The sequence below is a fragment of the Aythya ferina genome, assembly GCF_964211825.1.
Source record: "Aythya ferina genome assembly, chromosome: 9".
Lineage (NCBI taxonomy): Eukaryota > Metazoa > Chordata > Aves > Anseriformes > Anatidae > Aythya > Aythya ferina.
The window spans coordinates 4,208,450-4,223,177 of NC_140305.1; the positions used below are offsets into that span (position 1 = coordinate 4,208,450).

Genomic DNA, 14,728 nt, shown 5'->3' on the forward strand with positions numbered 1-14,728 from the left:
TGTAATTATTGCATGCAGAGTTCTATTGCTGTGAAGTTTTTGTGTTTCTAACACTCAGCACAAAAAAATCCTATGGTTCTGTAAAAATAAACAAGAAAATTGTGGCCTGAGTGGGTTATGGAGTTTTAGTATTTCTGGCAAAATATGCTTTTAGTGTGGCACATTTGCCATTTTTAATACAGATAACTGAGGTAGAGATGGTAATTGCTCCTGCTTCCATTTCAGTAAGAGTAAGTTGTCCTACATAGCCCTTAATTAAGCGGGGAAAAAAAAAAAAAAAGGAAATAGCTTTAAGCAAACCTGTGAATTATAAAAGTTAGCATTTTGCTTCAGACTACAGATTTGTGTTATGTATTTAGAACATATGTGTATTAACATAATTATATATTTAGAACATGTGTATTAATGCATGAAAGAAATTATTTGGACATGGTTATCCTTTATTCATGGTAATTTGCTTTTAACAGATAGGGCTGTGATCTGACCAAACATGTCTTCTCACTTAGGAATCTGCCACAGGCAATGACGGGGGAAAAAAAAAAACAAAAAACAAAAAACTTAGAACAACACAAATGTTACCTTTATGTTACTACTCTTTAAAATGCAGATGGCAAAACCTTTTTTTTTTTTTTTTTTTATCAATGTAAAGGGAGAAACTTTTGAAGTTCCCGAGATTGTTCCTTTTCGTCTCACTCATAACATGGTTCATGGAATGGGCCCAATGGGAACAGAAGGTCTCTTCCGAAGAGCTTGTGAAGTCACAATGAGGCTTATGCGTGATCAAAGGGAGCCTCTAATGAGGTACGGCAACTGTTTTTGCCATAAACTCTGAAAAAGCTCTCTGTAGTCTAAACATCTAAAACAGTAACTGCTAGTTGCAGCATATGGCTGTCATGCAGCTCAGTCTTAACATAACATACAGTTCAATATAAACTAATAGAAATATTCAGCGCTAACTTCAGACTCAGTGCTTTGTTACTACTATAACTAGATAATGCTTATATATTAAAAATTAGTACACATTCCTGAAGTTGCCTTTTTTCATTTATCTTGTAGTTTTCTTGGTTCTTCCTGAGTTAAATGCATTTTTATCCTGGATTTTTCAGGTCCCAGGAGATAGTCAGTGATCAATGTTCTAATATTTGGCTTAGGTACCCATCTTGTATAATAATTTCAAACCACTTTTCTGCATTCATTCTTTAGAGATCATGCAATGTTTTTCAGTGTACAGTGGGAATAAATTTTAGAATATGGTCACAGGTCTTTTCTGATATCTGATGGAACAGCAAAAATGGGACTTGCAAGTCCCCAAGTGAATTGTCGCAACTGCTTTGATCAGCTGTGAAGATCATATTATCTCTTTGACAAGGTTTACTGTTTCCATGTTTCAGCTGACAAAGGGTCAGTCCTTTCCAATTCATTTCAGGCAGTCATTTAGGACTACATAAGTAGCAGTTGCAAGTGATAGTAGCTAACGAAATATTTCATCAGAAGTAAATGTGCAGTTATCTTCACAGAAACATTGGGAAAGGCAGTTAATTTGCAACTAATGAGTGGCTGTGAACCGCAGTAACTTCAGCTGGTGATCTGAACTCCAGAAAGAACTTATGTCCACAGCAGAATTGCTTTGGTCTGATTTCACAAGATTTTCACAAGAAAACAAAACTGCATAGGAACGCTTGAATTATTCAAATAATTGCATAAAATGACAAGTTGAAGGTTTATGATGCAGGTCTTAATATATTACTGTATAACAAATAGCTTTGTTTTAAGGCAAAAACAATGAATAAATTGCTCACCCTCAGATTTTTAAGTCTTAAGGGGGAAGAAAAGATCTAAGACCTACATCTTTAACTACTCTTCCATTTGAACTTTTTATTTAAAGATCTACAAAGACTAGATAATAAAAGCATTTTTTTAATTGTCTTAGGAATATCTTGCCTATCTAGTATTTTAGTTACAGAACTTGGTGTAGAATAATACAGATCATTTGATAAAATACATAGTAACAAACTGTTTTGTTTCAAAGTCACTTAAAGCATTAGTCTTTATGAAATTACTAATAGCAGTGACATGGAGAGAGATGAAAAGGAAAAAGATGCTTGTTTTTTGTGTTAAAGCTTTTTCCCCCTCATTTCAGAATATGAAAGTTAAAAGGTAAAGAGCAATATTTTGGTTTTGTAGGTACAAAAAGTCTTGTTTTGAAAAGTATGTGTTGGTCAAAATCAATTAGAGAAAATGCGTATTTTATCTTTCTTTTTTTTTTCTTTAATGCATTTATTTAGTGTCTTAAAGACTTTTCTCCATGATCCTCTTGTGGAGTGGAGTAAGCCTGTTAAAGGGAACACAAAAGCACAGGTGAACGAAACTGGAGAAGTTGTCAATGAAAAGGTTAGTTCAAAACAAGCATAGCTTAAGGTATTGAAATGGCACGCATCCATTATGGTTGCAAGTTGCATATTTTCTAATTGAAATCTTAAATTTCTTATTTTTCTGTTTCCTTGATTTGAAAATCACTCTGGTTGTTTCCTCTGGATTATCGCAATGCTAGTCTCTTTATATCCTTTTTAAGGATAACTATTATTTTTATTGATAGAAAATATCATTTATCTGCTAAAGAATCAAGCAAAACACAATGCATAATTTTGTCATTAGTATTACCAAATCTTGGACGACATCAACAGAAAACAGAATAGGAAAGGCTCCTGCTTTTTCTTTCTGTAAAATTCTTGCATGCTTGTCCAGAGTAACAGTGATGGTAACACTTGGAAAGGACTCCAGATGTCCTTTCCAGGCATACTTGGTGCTTTTCATGAGTGGACATTTATACAACAAGGCCCTTATTTATTCAATAATATGAATGGGGTACTTGGAAAATATTAATTACTGTTTCTTTCGTAGTTGCTGCCAAATACTGTATTTTTTATACAAACTATAGCTTGTACAAGCTGTAGTATTTATTCTCTTTCCCTCCTGTAAAACGTCTGATTTGTCTGACTTTTTTTTTGGCTTTAAAAGGAATGTTTTAAAAGACTAAACATGTAATAGCACATAAAACATATGAAGCACTGACAAACAGGGCAACTAAGATAAAAACAAAATACTGTACTGAAGCTATATTCCTGAGCTTCACTTGAGCACATAAAATCTTATCTTCAAATAATTGCCAACAAAGCTGTTTCTACAGAGCCTTTCATTTAGTTACAGGATCACCCACATAGTTAACATACATAACTGTTTCTCTGGATAGATGGCAATATAATACTTGAGCTTTAAAAGAAAATTTGAACATAATTGGTATGAACTAGCTACTCTAACTGAGCCTCAAAACAGTTCATTTTGAATTGTTCAACACAACCTGTTATGAGACTTCATTTTCAGTTGCTCATAATTTTGGCCTAAAGTGTAGGTTTCCTTAATTTTATCCAGAATTTTAAAACATAAAAATAAAGAAGGCTTTAAAAATATAAATAAATAAATGCAAATTCATTTATTTATTTATTTATTTGGAAGGAATTCTATGAAATAAAACATACTAACATTTTCAAATACTTTTGCATAGCTTTCTCATTTTTTTCTGGCAAACTTTATTTGTAAAATTTAAGACACTAGTTCTAATTTGACCAATAATGTATCTATTTTGGAGAATGATTTTAAAACAGTAATTATCCTTTAACTGGTGTAGACGTTTTGTATTAAATTAACACACAGATTTTAAACACATCCTAATAATGATGTTTTATTTTAAGATGTGGAAGACCATGGAAAATAACAATATTCAATTATTTTTCCTTTTCTTTGTTTCTAGGCCAAAACCCATGTCCTTGATATAGAACAACGGCTACAGGGTGTTATCAAGACAAGAAACAGAATAAAAGGATTACCCTTATCTATTGAAGGGCATGTTCATTACCTTATTCAAGAAGCAAGTGATGACAATCTACTCTGCCAAATGTATATGGGCTGGGCTCCATATATGTGAAATCTGTTCATTTGGGAAAGATGCCATCACAATTTATGAAGTTGTAATATTCTTCAGAGGGTATTACTCAGTGATAACTGGTTACTTTTGTTTTGTGATTGTAAGCGGTGGCACAGTCTTAAAGGTCAATCTGAAATCTACATAAAATATACAGAACACTTGCAGGCATGTTGTGAATGTGCTTGCAGATGTGTCAGATGTTACAATTTGTTTTTTTTTTGTACAAAAAACAATGTACATATGAGCAGCTAAATGGACTATACAAGTCTGCAAGTTTCTTAGGTTCTTATGTACTCTGAATATATTTTCAGTGCTGAAAAGGTGCACTCTATTTTTAAAATACTGTATATTTTTATAAAGATTTCCTCATTCTTCATTAGTTCATTTGTAGATTAGAAAATCTGACATTACATTTTATACTGATTTGATGTAAAGGGGTGTTTTCATCTTTTTCTACTCAGAGTTCAAAAGTATATTTCTGTTCAGCAGTGCAGCTTGATTTTTGGTTTCCTTTTGACTCTGTTCCATGTGGCCATAATGTCTGAAAAGTTGTCCCTTGTCTTTGGGAGGGAGGGGTGATATTTAGGATCTCAAGGCCTATCATGAATAAACTCACAAAGTGTATTCTGAGATTGTTTCTTGTTAGCCCTTGCCTACTGTGCTAGCAAGCCCTCCTGAAGGAAATGGGAGTAAGAGGTGAGTTGGAACATGCTGATGACACATTGGAACATGGTGACATGGCTGTGACACTGGTGCAGCAGGCAGGGTATAGGAGCTGTGGCTGCAAAACACATTCAGGCTCCTGAGAGTTCTGGACAAGAGCTTCTTGCTCTGCACAATCCCCTTGGAAAAGTGCAACTATAACGAGTGATTTCTTTTCAGATTCCATTTCAGACTAGGTACCTATGGTCAGAAGGGATATGCTATTCCTGTACAGTATTGCTCGATTCTCTGTGCTTCCAAGGTGTAAGGATGGAAGGGGAACAATAAGAAAGATGAGGCTCTGTTTTCACATTAGAAAGTTAGTGTGTTTTGTGCTCTCGCTGTTTTGAAAGAACCAGCATTGTTCCTTTTGGTCACAGTGATGCTGAGTTTAGGCTCTGGCGGTCATTTTTCACTCCACATCGTTTGGAAAATACGTTTGAATGGTTTTTTTATGCCGGGTTAGTCCGGTCCCTGGAGATCTAACGGGTCCCGTTCTACGGCCTCCAGCAGCCCACCGCCTTCCCCGCTCGCTGCGCTGCCTTTCCCGGCTCAGCCCCCGAGCCTCGCCCCCCGCCGGGGGCAGCAGAGGGCCCTGACGGCAGCGGGCGGCCGCGGAGGGGCCCCCGTCCCGTCCCCGCCCACCTCCCGCCCTCAGCCGCGACGTCACGCGCGGCCGCTCTGCCCGGCGCACTCTATGGTCGCCGCGGGGCGCTCTATGGCGCGGGCGGGCGGGCTGTCAGCGCGGCGCGCCGGAAGGAAGCGGAGCGGGGCCGGCGGCGGGGCGCGTTGGGGCGCGGGGCGGGGGGGCCATGGGCGTCCCCAAGTTCTACCGCTGGGTGTCGGAGCGGTACCCGTGCCTCAGCCAGGTGCTGAAGGAGCACCAGGTGAGGCGGCGGCCGCGGGGCGTCGGGGCCGGGCGGCACCCGGGGGGGCTGGGCCGCCGGCAGGGCCCCAGCGCCGCCCTGTGCTCCGCCGGGGCTCGGGGGCCGCTGCGGGGGCCCGGAAGGCGCTGGGGGCCCCCGGGCGGGAGGTGCGGGCCCGGCCGTCGGTCCCACCCTGCCGGCCTGGCGGCTGGCGGAGCGCTCCCGGCCCGCGCGGGGCTGGCGGCCGCCGGGGGGGCCCTTCCGCTGCCCCGCGGCCCCTGTGCTGGGGTGAGGCTCGGCTGCCTTCGCCTGCAGCCGTGCGGCCGAAAGCCGGGGCTGCTGGCCGAAAACGGGCGTGCAGGTAGGAGCTGTGGCGGCTGAGGGGGCTGCAGGTGCCTGCCCAAGCCAGGGGAGTACCCCCAGGGGTGGCACCCCTCTGAAAGCCTGTCAGAGCTATTCAGAAATGAAAGCGCAACTCAGCCGTGAGTAGGGCAGTGCTGCCGCTCTGTAGCCAGGCTTTCTGGAGGCTGGATGATGTAACTTGCTTGTGTGGGCTACTCACTGTTTATAAAAGAGAAAAAAAAATGCCTAGGCTGTTTGTGACACGAGACTGGGATGGTAACGTGTATCTACGTTCTTCCTCATCTTTACTAGACCTCTCAAATGTATAGCCTGATGCATACTATCATCCAGGTTAGGACTTCAAACTGTTTCAAATGTATTCGCTAGTATATTTTGTGTAAAAGACAGTGAGGCTTGTTCTCTACTATTTTGGAAGCTGTGTATCTTGGTGTTTTGAGATACCAGGCTGGTGGTTGTCCACATTTGTTCTGGCAGGTAACTGCTGTCTCGGGTGTTTCAGTGCTCTGAAAGTTTGCTTTCAACCACCTCCTGCTCTGGCCAAACAGAATCAGATGGTAATTTTTGCTAACATATATCTGATGTCCTGTTTATTACCATTTGTAAGCAGGAGCGCTGGCTGAACTATGATGTCAGCCTCATCTGTCTACATTGATAAGAATTTTCCCAGCGTAGGCTACCTGTCTAAGCTACATCTTTTTTTTGTTCCTGTCTGCTATTACAGAAAATCTACACAGAATAATAGAAGGCAATTTCTGTGTAAAACACGCACAATTATTTTTTAATTGTATTGTGTCTGTGCTTCTTAGACCATCTGTTTTCATACATACATGTCTGTGTATGTCTATATATATATATGTTGCTTCCATACAAAAGCACAACATCCTGTTTTAGTTTTTCTCTCTTTATGATGCTGCCTGTGTAATGCCCTGCTCAGTTCCTGTTTAAAGGTGGTGCCTGCGTTGATGAGTTGAGTTTTGAGCGAGCTGAGAGCAGTATGGCTACTGAGTTTAACTATACCGAAGATCACTGAGCACAACAAAAGTAGTTATTGCTGGTGGCTGGAGGTTCTGCCAGTTCTGCCCCTGGAGAATTTTTATGAGCAGTCATACTGGTGGATTAAAGAGTCGATTTGTTTATTGCAAACTGCTCTTGTGCTTATTTGGTTCTTTTGGCAACAGAAAGGTAGTTAACGGCCCCTTTGTGCCATACGTTGTTTGTGCTCTAAATGTTGCTTGTGAAGTTGGGCTGCTCCAGAGAAGGCTATGAGATGAAGCCAGGACAGAGCTCTCTAGAACTGAGACTTAGGCAAACAGTAAACCATAAGTTTGGAATTCATGACAACGAAGTTGATGATACTGCTGATAACTACTGCTTTTGGTGATAACTACTGTTCTCTAGACTCACAGACAGCGATTATCATAGCTAAGCATGGAGTGGTCACGGTAGGAACTGTTTGACTAAGAGAGCCCTAAGGCTGATTTTGCTTTTGAAATAATATTGGAAACTGCATCCTCAGTTTTGTAGTTTGTATTGTTTTTGTAGTGCAGCTATGCAAAATGGAATCACTTGGTTTTTCTCCTCGTACCGTGTAGAACATAGCTATCTCTAGAATTGTGTTGCCTTTGCTGGGCCAAAAACGTTCAGGATGGGATATGAATCGGTTCACCGGGAAAATCCTAATAATGGAATGAAAGCACAGAGAAGCCTGTAACCAGTCAAGATACTCTTAGCATGTTGGTGTATGTAGGCTCTGGGAAAGCCTTGCCACCTCGGTTCATTTCCAGAGTTTATTATTCTCAGCTGTGCATTGTGCAGTGACTGCGTTCCTTCAGCTGTTCCCAACTGGGTACTAACTATGGCTTGCTTAGATTCCAGAATTTGACAACTTGTACCTGGACATGAATGGCATTATACATCAGTGTTCACATCCAAATGATGATGATGTTCACTTCAGAATCTCAGAAGATAAGATTTTTGCTGATATTTTTCACTATTTGGAAGTACTGTTTCGCATTATTAAGCCAAGGAAGGTTTTCTTCATGGCAGTTGATGGTGTAGCTCCAAGAGCAAAAATGAATCAGCAGCGTGGAAGACGTTTTAGGTGAGAATATTTGTTCTTCCTCTGTCTTCAGGTTAATAAACATTTACCTAAAAACATTTACTTAAACGTATGCCATGAAAAATAAAATATATTGTGAGTAGTCATGCCTTTGACAGTGGCTTTAATATTTAGTTAAGTGAAGGTAGCTGCTTGTAAAAGGTTAATATGTACAATCAGCATTCCAGAAAGGAAAGTGTGCTTGTTACTCAGATCTTCCTCTGTGTGTGCAAAGCTTGGGTGGGGGACAATGGAGACTTTTTTTTAATACGAATTTTTCAGTGGAATAAATCTGCACTGGAGTTCATGAGGATGTCTGCAGGTGGTTGATAACTTATGAGAGTCTTCGCTCCTTGTGAATGCTATTGCTAGAGAGGCCTTTTGGGTAACTACAATGGGTTGTTCTTTGCCAGTCATAGAGGAGAAAGTTTGGGAACTAATAAATCTCTGGCTTCTGCTGATACTTGTTATCAAGCTAGCTCAAATGTACAGCTGCAAGTAAATTATACAGTGTTAACAAATTAATATTTAATGTTTTGGGACATGTGAAAGTTGTTTGGAGACTGACAATACAGGGATACTGAGTGAAATGGGACAAACACATGGGGAGGAAAGGGACAAGAGAGAATACTTTCAACCAGGGAGGGTGTTTTGTTGTTTGCTTATCTGTTTTTAAGGAAAAAAGAAGATGGGAGAAGGAAGGAATTAAGAAATCTAGAGTTCTAAATTAAAAAAAAAAAAGGGGGGGGGGGGGGGGAAGCAGAATTGAGAGAACAAGTAAAGTCTTTAAACCGTATAGGAGAAGAATCTATTAAACCATTCCAAGACATTGATTTCTATTTTTCTGTTTTAGAAGTGCGCATAGAATCCTTGACAAAGAATACTGGGGTGATTTTGTTTGTTTCTCCAGCAGTGGCAATCAGTTGTTAGTTCACACCTCCCTCCCCTCTGTGGTACTCCAGACTTGCTGCTTTGCTCATTGCTGTTCTGAGATTGCATTTTCAGATGTATAGATCCCAAGAATTACCTTTGTCTCAATGTTATTTTACTTTCCTTAGGATGAGTTACTCAGTTATCTTCTAGGTAATCTAAATATTAATTTTATCTGAGTAATGATGGATTATTGTCATTACTGGGTAAAAAAGCTATTTGTAGGTCTTGTAGTTCTATCAGAAGCAAGTTCAAGCTCTGTTCAGGAGTTAAGTGTCTCTCCCTCTTTTTTCTTTTTTCTTTATTTTTTTTAAACATTCTTTAAAAATCAACTAATAAATATTTTTTTTCAGAAATATGTTATGGTAATTCCTTCTCTACCCCTTATTCCCACCCCTGTTTTGTTTCAGGTCAGCAAAAGAGGCAGAGGACAAAATAAAAAAGGCATTAGAAAAGGGAGAAACTCTACCTACTGAAGCCAGATTTGACTCCAACTGTATTACACCAGGTAAGATATTTTGTTAATTATTTAAATTAATGTCTAAATTTAACATTAAATGTGTTTATTTTTTTAAACCTATAGTTTGGTAATATTTTCCTATCTATAAGTGCCTTTTCTTTTGAAATTACAGGAAGTTTGAATAGCTTTTAATATGGTTGATTTACTGTCTTGTTCTAGGGATTTTTTAAGTTGGTATGGGGGAAAAAAAAAAAGAAACGTCTTTAAAAAACAGTTGTACACCTTTTCTATTACAGCATCTGTATCTGTTATTACAAATACTTGACATATGTAAATGCAATTTTTAATGATTAATTAAAAGCTTTGTGTTTAACTTGGGTTTCTGTTTTCAGGAACTGAATTCATGGCTAGATTGCATGAACATCTTAAATATTTCGTCAATATGAAAATTTCTACAGACAAATCCTGGCAGGGAGTAACAGTCTATTTATCAGGCCATGAGGTCATTGCATTTTCTTATTTTTCTTCAAAATAACAATTTTATTTGAAATAAATATATATGCTTATTTATTTATGTGTGTATTTTCTCCATGCAGACTCCAGGGGAAGGAGAGCATAAAATTATGGAGTTCATCAGATCAGAAAAAGCAAAGCCCCATCATGATCCAAACACAAGACACTGTCTCTATGGCTTAGATGCTGATTTGGTATGTGAAATTAAAATAAGAAACAACAGAAGTTTTCAAAGTATGTATGTCTGTGGTTTGTAAGCACAGTGTTCCAAAATTTTATTCAGCAAACATGTAACTTTGTATTCCTACAAAGTTTTGAATTTATAATGAAACAGAACAGCAAAATTTATTTATATTGTTCAAATCTTGTGTAAAAGTTTTAAAAAATGAAATAAGACCTTTCTAATATCTCTTTGTAATAGATTATGCTGGGATTAACAAGTCATGAGGCACACTTTGCGCTCTTAAGAGAAGAAGTCAGATTTGGTGGTAAAAAATCTCAAAGGTGAACTGCTTTTAACTTTACTCTTAATTTTATATAAGATGAAATGAAATCATAAAAGGTACTACGTAACTAAAACTGTCTTTGTTGATTGCATGGTAAATTAATCAAGTCTTAGTTTATTTGTTAGAGTATATGTGAATTTAGAGAAATGAACTTGTTAAATTGTGATTTAATTTGTTTATGTGAGAAAATGTATGTTGTCAGGGCAGCTAATTAAAAAGTCCTTAGGCCTTTGGTGTGTTGTGCTTCTTGCTTCATATTCTGAATGGGGTAGCTTAGGCTGTACTGATGCTTTTTCCACACTTCTTATTAAAAACATTTTTAAAACTCAATTATCTATGAGGTAAGTGGCTGGAATAATTATTAAAATAAACTGTTCTAAAGTGGCTGATTGGTTGCTGTTATTTTGGATTTGCTCATTTGAACGGACTCATGCGTTATGATCAGTCAGGATCAAGTGTTTTGTTCCAGAATTGTGCATGGACATGGAGTTATTCTGAATTAATAGAAAAAATATTTTTGGTAGATATTTCTGTGAGTAGGTTCCTTCTGTGAAGAACCTTAAACATGTATTCAGTGGGTCAAGGCAAAGGTGGGAGAGACCAAGAAATACTCACTTTTTGGTATAATAAAGCTTTTGGATAACACAGTAGTAAGTCGTATAATTGTTTAGGTTTATGCATTAGCAAAAATGATACATGTTTTTATTACCAAGGACGATGTGATAAACATCAGAAATAAGTGTTTCATAGTCTTCTGCAGTCATCTTTTCAATTAAATTGATAAATTCTGCCTTGTTATGTTGATGGTGTTGGCATGTAGCAGTGTAATGTTTTAAAGGAGCTAATTCTAATTAAAGAAAGAGGTCCCTTTCCCATGTTTTTAATAGAAGAATATAATAGAAGTGTGACAACATTTAGTGAATTAGTTAAATAAAAAATGAAAAAGCAAGATCTCCTGGTACCATTTTTTCCTCGAGCATTGCACTAGATGTAGCATTTTTATGATGTCTAGATAATATGGCTTATTACAGGAGTTCACTTCAGGAAGTTGCGGGAATCGCCTTCTGTCAATATGGTCACTTCTTTAAAGAGTGTTTTCACTTGGGAATTTGAAAATATTAAAAAAGGATACAAACTAATATCTATCAGTAGTTAATTGATTGAGAGGAATCAGTTTTATCGGGATTTTCAAATCCAGTGACATGACGAATGACAGGTGAAATAATCATCGACCTGGATTTGCCAAAGTTACTTTATACCAATTTGAAAATTAGGTTTAAAAGAAACAGAATTGGATCTGAAGATCTGCACAGCGAAGTGTAGCTCAGAGTTTGTCTTAATACTGTTCGTTTAAGTTTGTGTGTGACACACGTTTCTCAGAGGATTCTGGCCCAAATAAAGTGTGTGTGTGTGTGAATATACAGGTGTTTATGCTGGTTTGCCATTGGAGGTGTTCCAGCTAGTTATAATATCTACAAGGTGAAATAGTCCTCTACAAATTTAAAATACATCGAAGTTTCTTCGCTCATTAATTTCTTCATGTATGTATTAACTGATTTTGGCATAACTTTAGTAGATATAAACTAGTTTAATAAAGGTAGAAAAAGAAGCCAAGAAAAGAATACATGGCGTCTGCTTTAAACCATATATGAATATTATATTTGTCTTCCTCTGTGTGCAGTAGTAGCATGTGTTGAAGGCACTAATAGATAATGCATTTGGAACATGTTTTCACGGTGTTCTCTTAAAGAAGTATTTCAAATGACTGAGTACATAACCCAGCCAGTTTAGACATGAATCTGCATACTCCATGTATTCGATCTAGTCCTACAATATCTTAAGAAGTACATTGGTTTTGGTGCAAAGTAAGGTTAGGTTGTCCCTCTCTTTGGACAACAAATTGCCTAAGAGGTATTTAATGCAATGTGGAATAGGTTGACTCAAAACAGTTTAATTTTAAAATAGAGGGAAACAAATGTTTATATACTTGATCCTGCAAAGTTATAATCCTCAGATTACTTATTTTTAGATAAACTTGGGCTTCTTAAATATTCACGTTGTAACTGTGTTTATAAATAACTGACAATGTTTTTGAATAATTTACAGAGCATGTGCACCAGAGGAAACCACATTTCATTTACTGCACTTATCACTGATGAGAGAATATATTGATTATGAATTTTCACCAGTAAAAGTAAGTTCTAACGGAACTGTCATTGGAGGAAAAAAAATCCTGCAAGGTTATATGAAAACTTCATAATAAAAATGTTACCTTTTTTTTTTTTTTTTTTTTTTTTTTGTAGGATAAGATTCCATTTGAATATGATATTGAAAAGATAATAGATGATTGGATCTTGATGGGTTTCCTTGTAGGCAATGATTTTATTCCTCATCTACCTCATTTACACATTAATCATGATGCACTGCCGCTACTTTATAGAACATACATGGCTATCTTGCCAGAACTGGGAGGTAAGGAGTTCTGGGGATTTTTGTTTGATTTTTAAAGTCTGAACAAAGGGAGAGCTATAGGGCAGAGTAAGAGCAAAAGGTTGAGTTAAACTTATGTACTGTCCTACCAGTTGAGCAATAGTGGTTGATAATCCTTACTGAATCTGGTCAATTTATTTTTCTTATTTAGACTTCACTTGTCTCCATGAGTATTTTTATGTTTGAAAATACAGCTCTTCACTGCAGGCTTTTCAGTAATATGAAACAGAACCACAGTGTAAGAAATGGGAAAGAACAAAAATATCACTGAATTTAGCTCTGTTATCTCATACCACTTTTTATAGGACCTCTAAGAGATGATAAGTCTGTAGGCTTGCCATAGAACACATCACTGTCAGTAGTAGTTAGATTTGAGTATAGTTTAAAAAACTATATTTATTGTCTATGCAACATTTCGGTTGTAATTTTCAAATTGTTAACTTAAAAAAACATACTCTTTTTTTTCCCAATAGGTTACATAAATGAAAATGGGCATCTGAATTTAAAACGCTTTGAGAAGTATCTCATGAGATTGTCAGATGTAAGTACCTTCATAATTATGCTTCATAGAATGGTTCAGTCTGTTACATATGAATTCCATATAGTGCCCTAAAATGCATTATGCTGATGTCTTAATGAACTGCTTAATAACTTGTGTTTTACAAGTGGTGTCATAAGCTATTTTATCATGGGATCCAATTAGATGTTGTTTGATCTTACCATAACTTGAAAGGAGAAAGCTTGAATAATTGGGTTTAGGCTTTATAGCCAGCATCTTTGAGCACTTCAGGTCAAATGAGGGTTCACCAGTAGCATTATAGTTCTCAATTATTGATGAATGAATGACAACACTGGGCAAAGTGTGTTGCCAGCTTTGCTTCCTTGCTGGTCAGAACTTTAAGTTTTTTGGCTTTTGTGGCATAAGGCATGTCCAAAGACCTTGGAAAGCAGTATTATTTTTTTTTTGCAAGTTTTGTTATTAACATTACTCATAAAGAGCAATGAAGTGTTAGTACGTCTGAGGCAGGCATCCACATTCTTCATTAACAAACTGACATTCAGGAAGATGTCCTATTATGTGCCACTGCATTAATCCATCCTAGAGATTAAAAAACGCATAGGGCCTCTAGAAATGGAAATGTTAAAACCTTATGAAGGGCTTTAAAGGAGGAAGTTCATCTGCTGTTCCTGCTTCAGCCCTGTCTTTAGTTTCTCAGGTAGAACTATAAAAGTGTTGGGTATGTTGTATGAGATGATACTACCCAGACCATATATACCTCTATTACTTGTAAGGCTGATTACGAAGTTTGGCAGTTATCTAAATCTTTTTTTGTAATCTATTGCTACCCTACTCTACATTTTCCATCCCTCTGATATTTCTAAACTTGAATCTTTCTTTGCAGTTTGATCGTGAACACTTCAGTGAAGTCTTCGTAGACCTAAAATGGTTTGAAAGTAAAGTAGGCAATAAATACCTCAATGAGGCAGCTGGTATTGCAGCAGAAGAAGCCAGAAACAATAAACAAAAGAAACAGAAGGTTGGTGTTCTACATACGCTATTTTGGAAATAAAAATGATATTTTTTGTAAATCAGTAGTTTGCTAGCCATAGCAATTTAAACTGCACATGCGTTAAATGGAATAAACTTCTCTTTTGAGCTTTTTTGGCTATCTTTCAGTATATACCTTCAGCAGAGTGTAGCAGTAGCAGCAGGAAATTTCTTCAAATTATACCTGTCACAGTATATCGTTACCCCATTCTTTAGTGTAGTTTGTGATTTGTAAGAGCAAGATTTTAACTATTCCTTTAAGAAGGAAT

At 37.4% G+C, this 14,728-nt stretch overlaps 2 protein-coding genes across 7 annotated transcripts in view; both read left to right on the forward strand.

The window, feature by feature from the left end:
* Nucleotides 1-4,606, forward strand: part of ATR (ATR checkpoint kinase) — a 40,610-nt gene extending 36,004 nt beyond the window's left edge. The window contains exons 45-47 of the mRNA XM_084528685.1: nt 650-801; nt 2,286-2,391; nt 3,809-4,606. Of these exons, the coding sequence (XP_084384811.1) occupies nt 650-801; nt 2,286-2,391; nt 3,809-3,982 (432 nt within the window). The 3' untranslated portion in view covers nt 3,983-4,606. The remainder of the gene's footprint in view (nt 1-649; nt 802-2,285; nt 2,392-3,808) is intronic.
* An 842-nt stretch (nt 4,607-5,448) lies between these two features.
* Nucleotides 5,449-14,728, forward strand: part of XRN1 (5'-3' exoribonuclease 1) — a 39,393-nt gene continuing 30,113 nt past the window's right edge. For all 6 annotated transcript variants that reach the window (XR_014696115.1, XM_084530039.1, XM_084530035.1 and 3 more), the window contains exons 1-10: nt 5,449-5,571; nt 7,782-8,014; nt 9,352-9,449; nt 9,794-9,903; nt 9,998-10,108; nt 10,336-10,418; nt 12,527-12,614; nt 12,724-12,892; nt 13,384-13,451; nt 14,314-14,448. Coding sequence is in view for 5 of the 6 variants with exons in the window: in XM_084530039.1 (XP_084386165.1) it covers nt 5,497-5,571; nt 7,782-8,014; nt 9,352-9,449; nt 9,794-9,903; nt 9,998-10,108; nt 10,336-10,418; nt 12,527-12,614; nt 12,724-12,892; nt 13,384-13,451; nt 14,314-14,448 (1,170 nt within the window). In the remaining variant the exon portion in view is untranslated. The remainder of the gene's footprint in view (nt 5,572-7,781; nt 8,015-9,351; nt 9,450-9,793; nt 9,904-9,997; nt 10,109-10,335; nt 10,419-12,526; nt 12,615-12,723; nt 12,893-13,383; nt 13,452-14,313; nt 14,449-14,728) is intronic.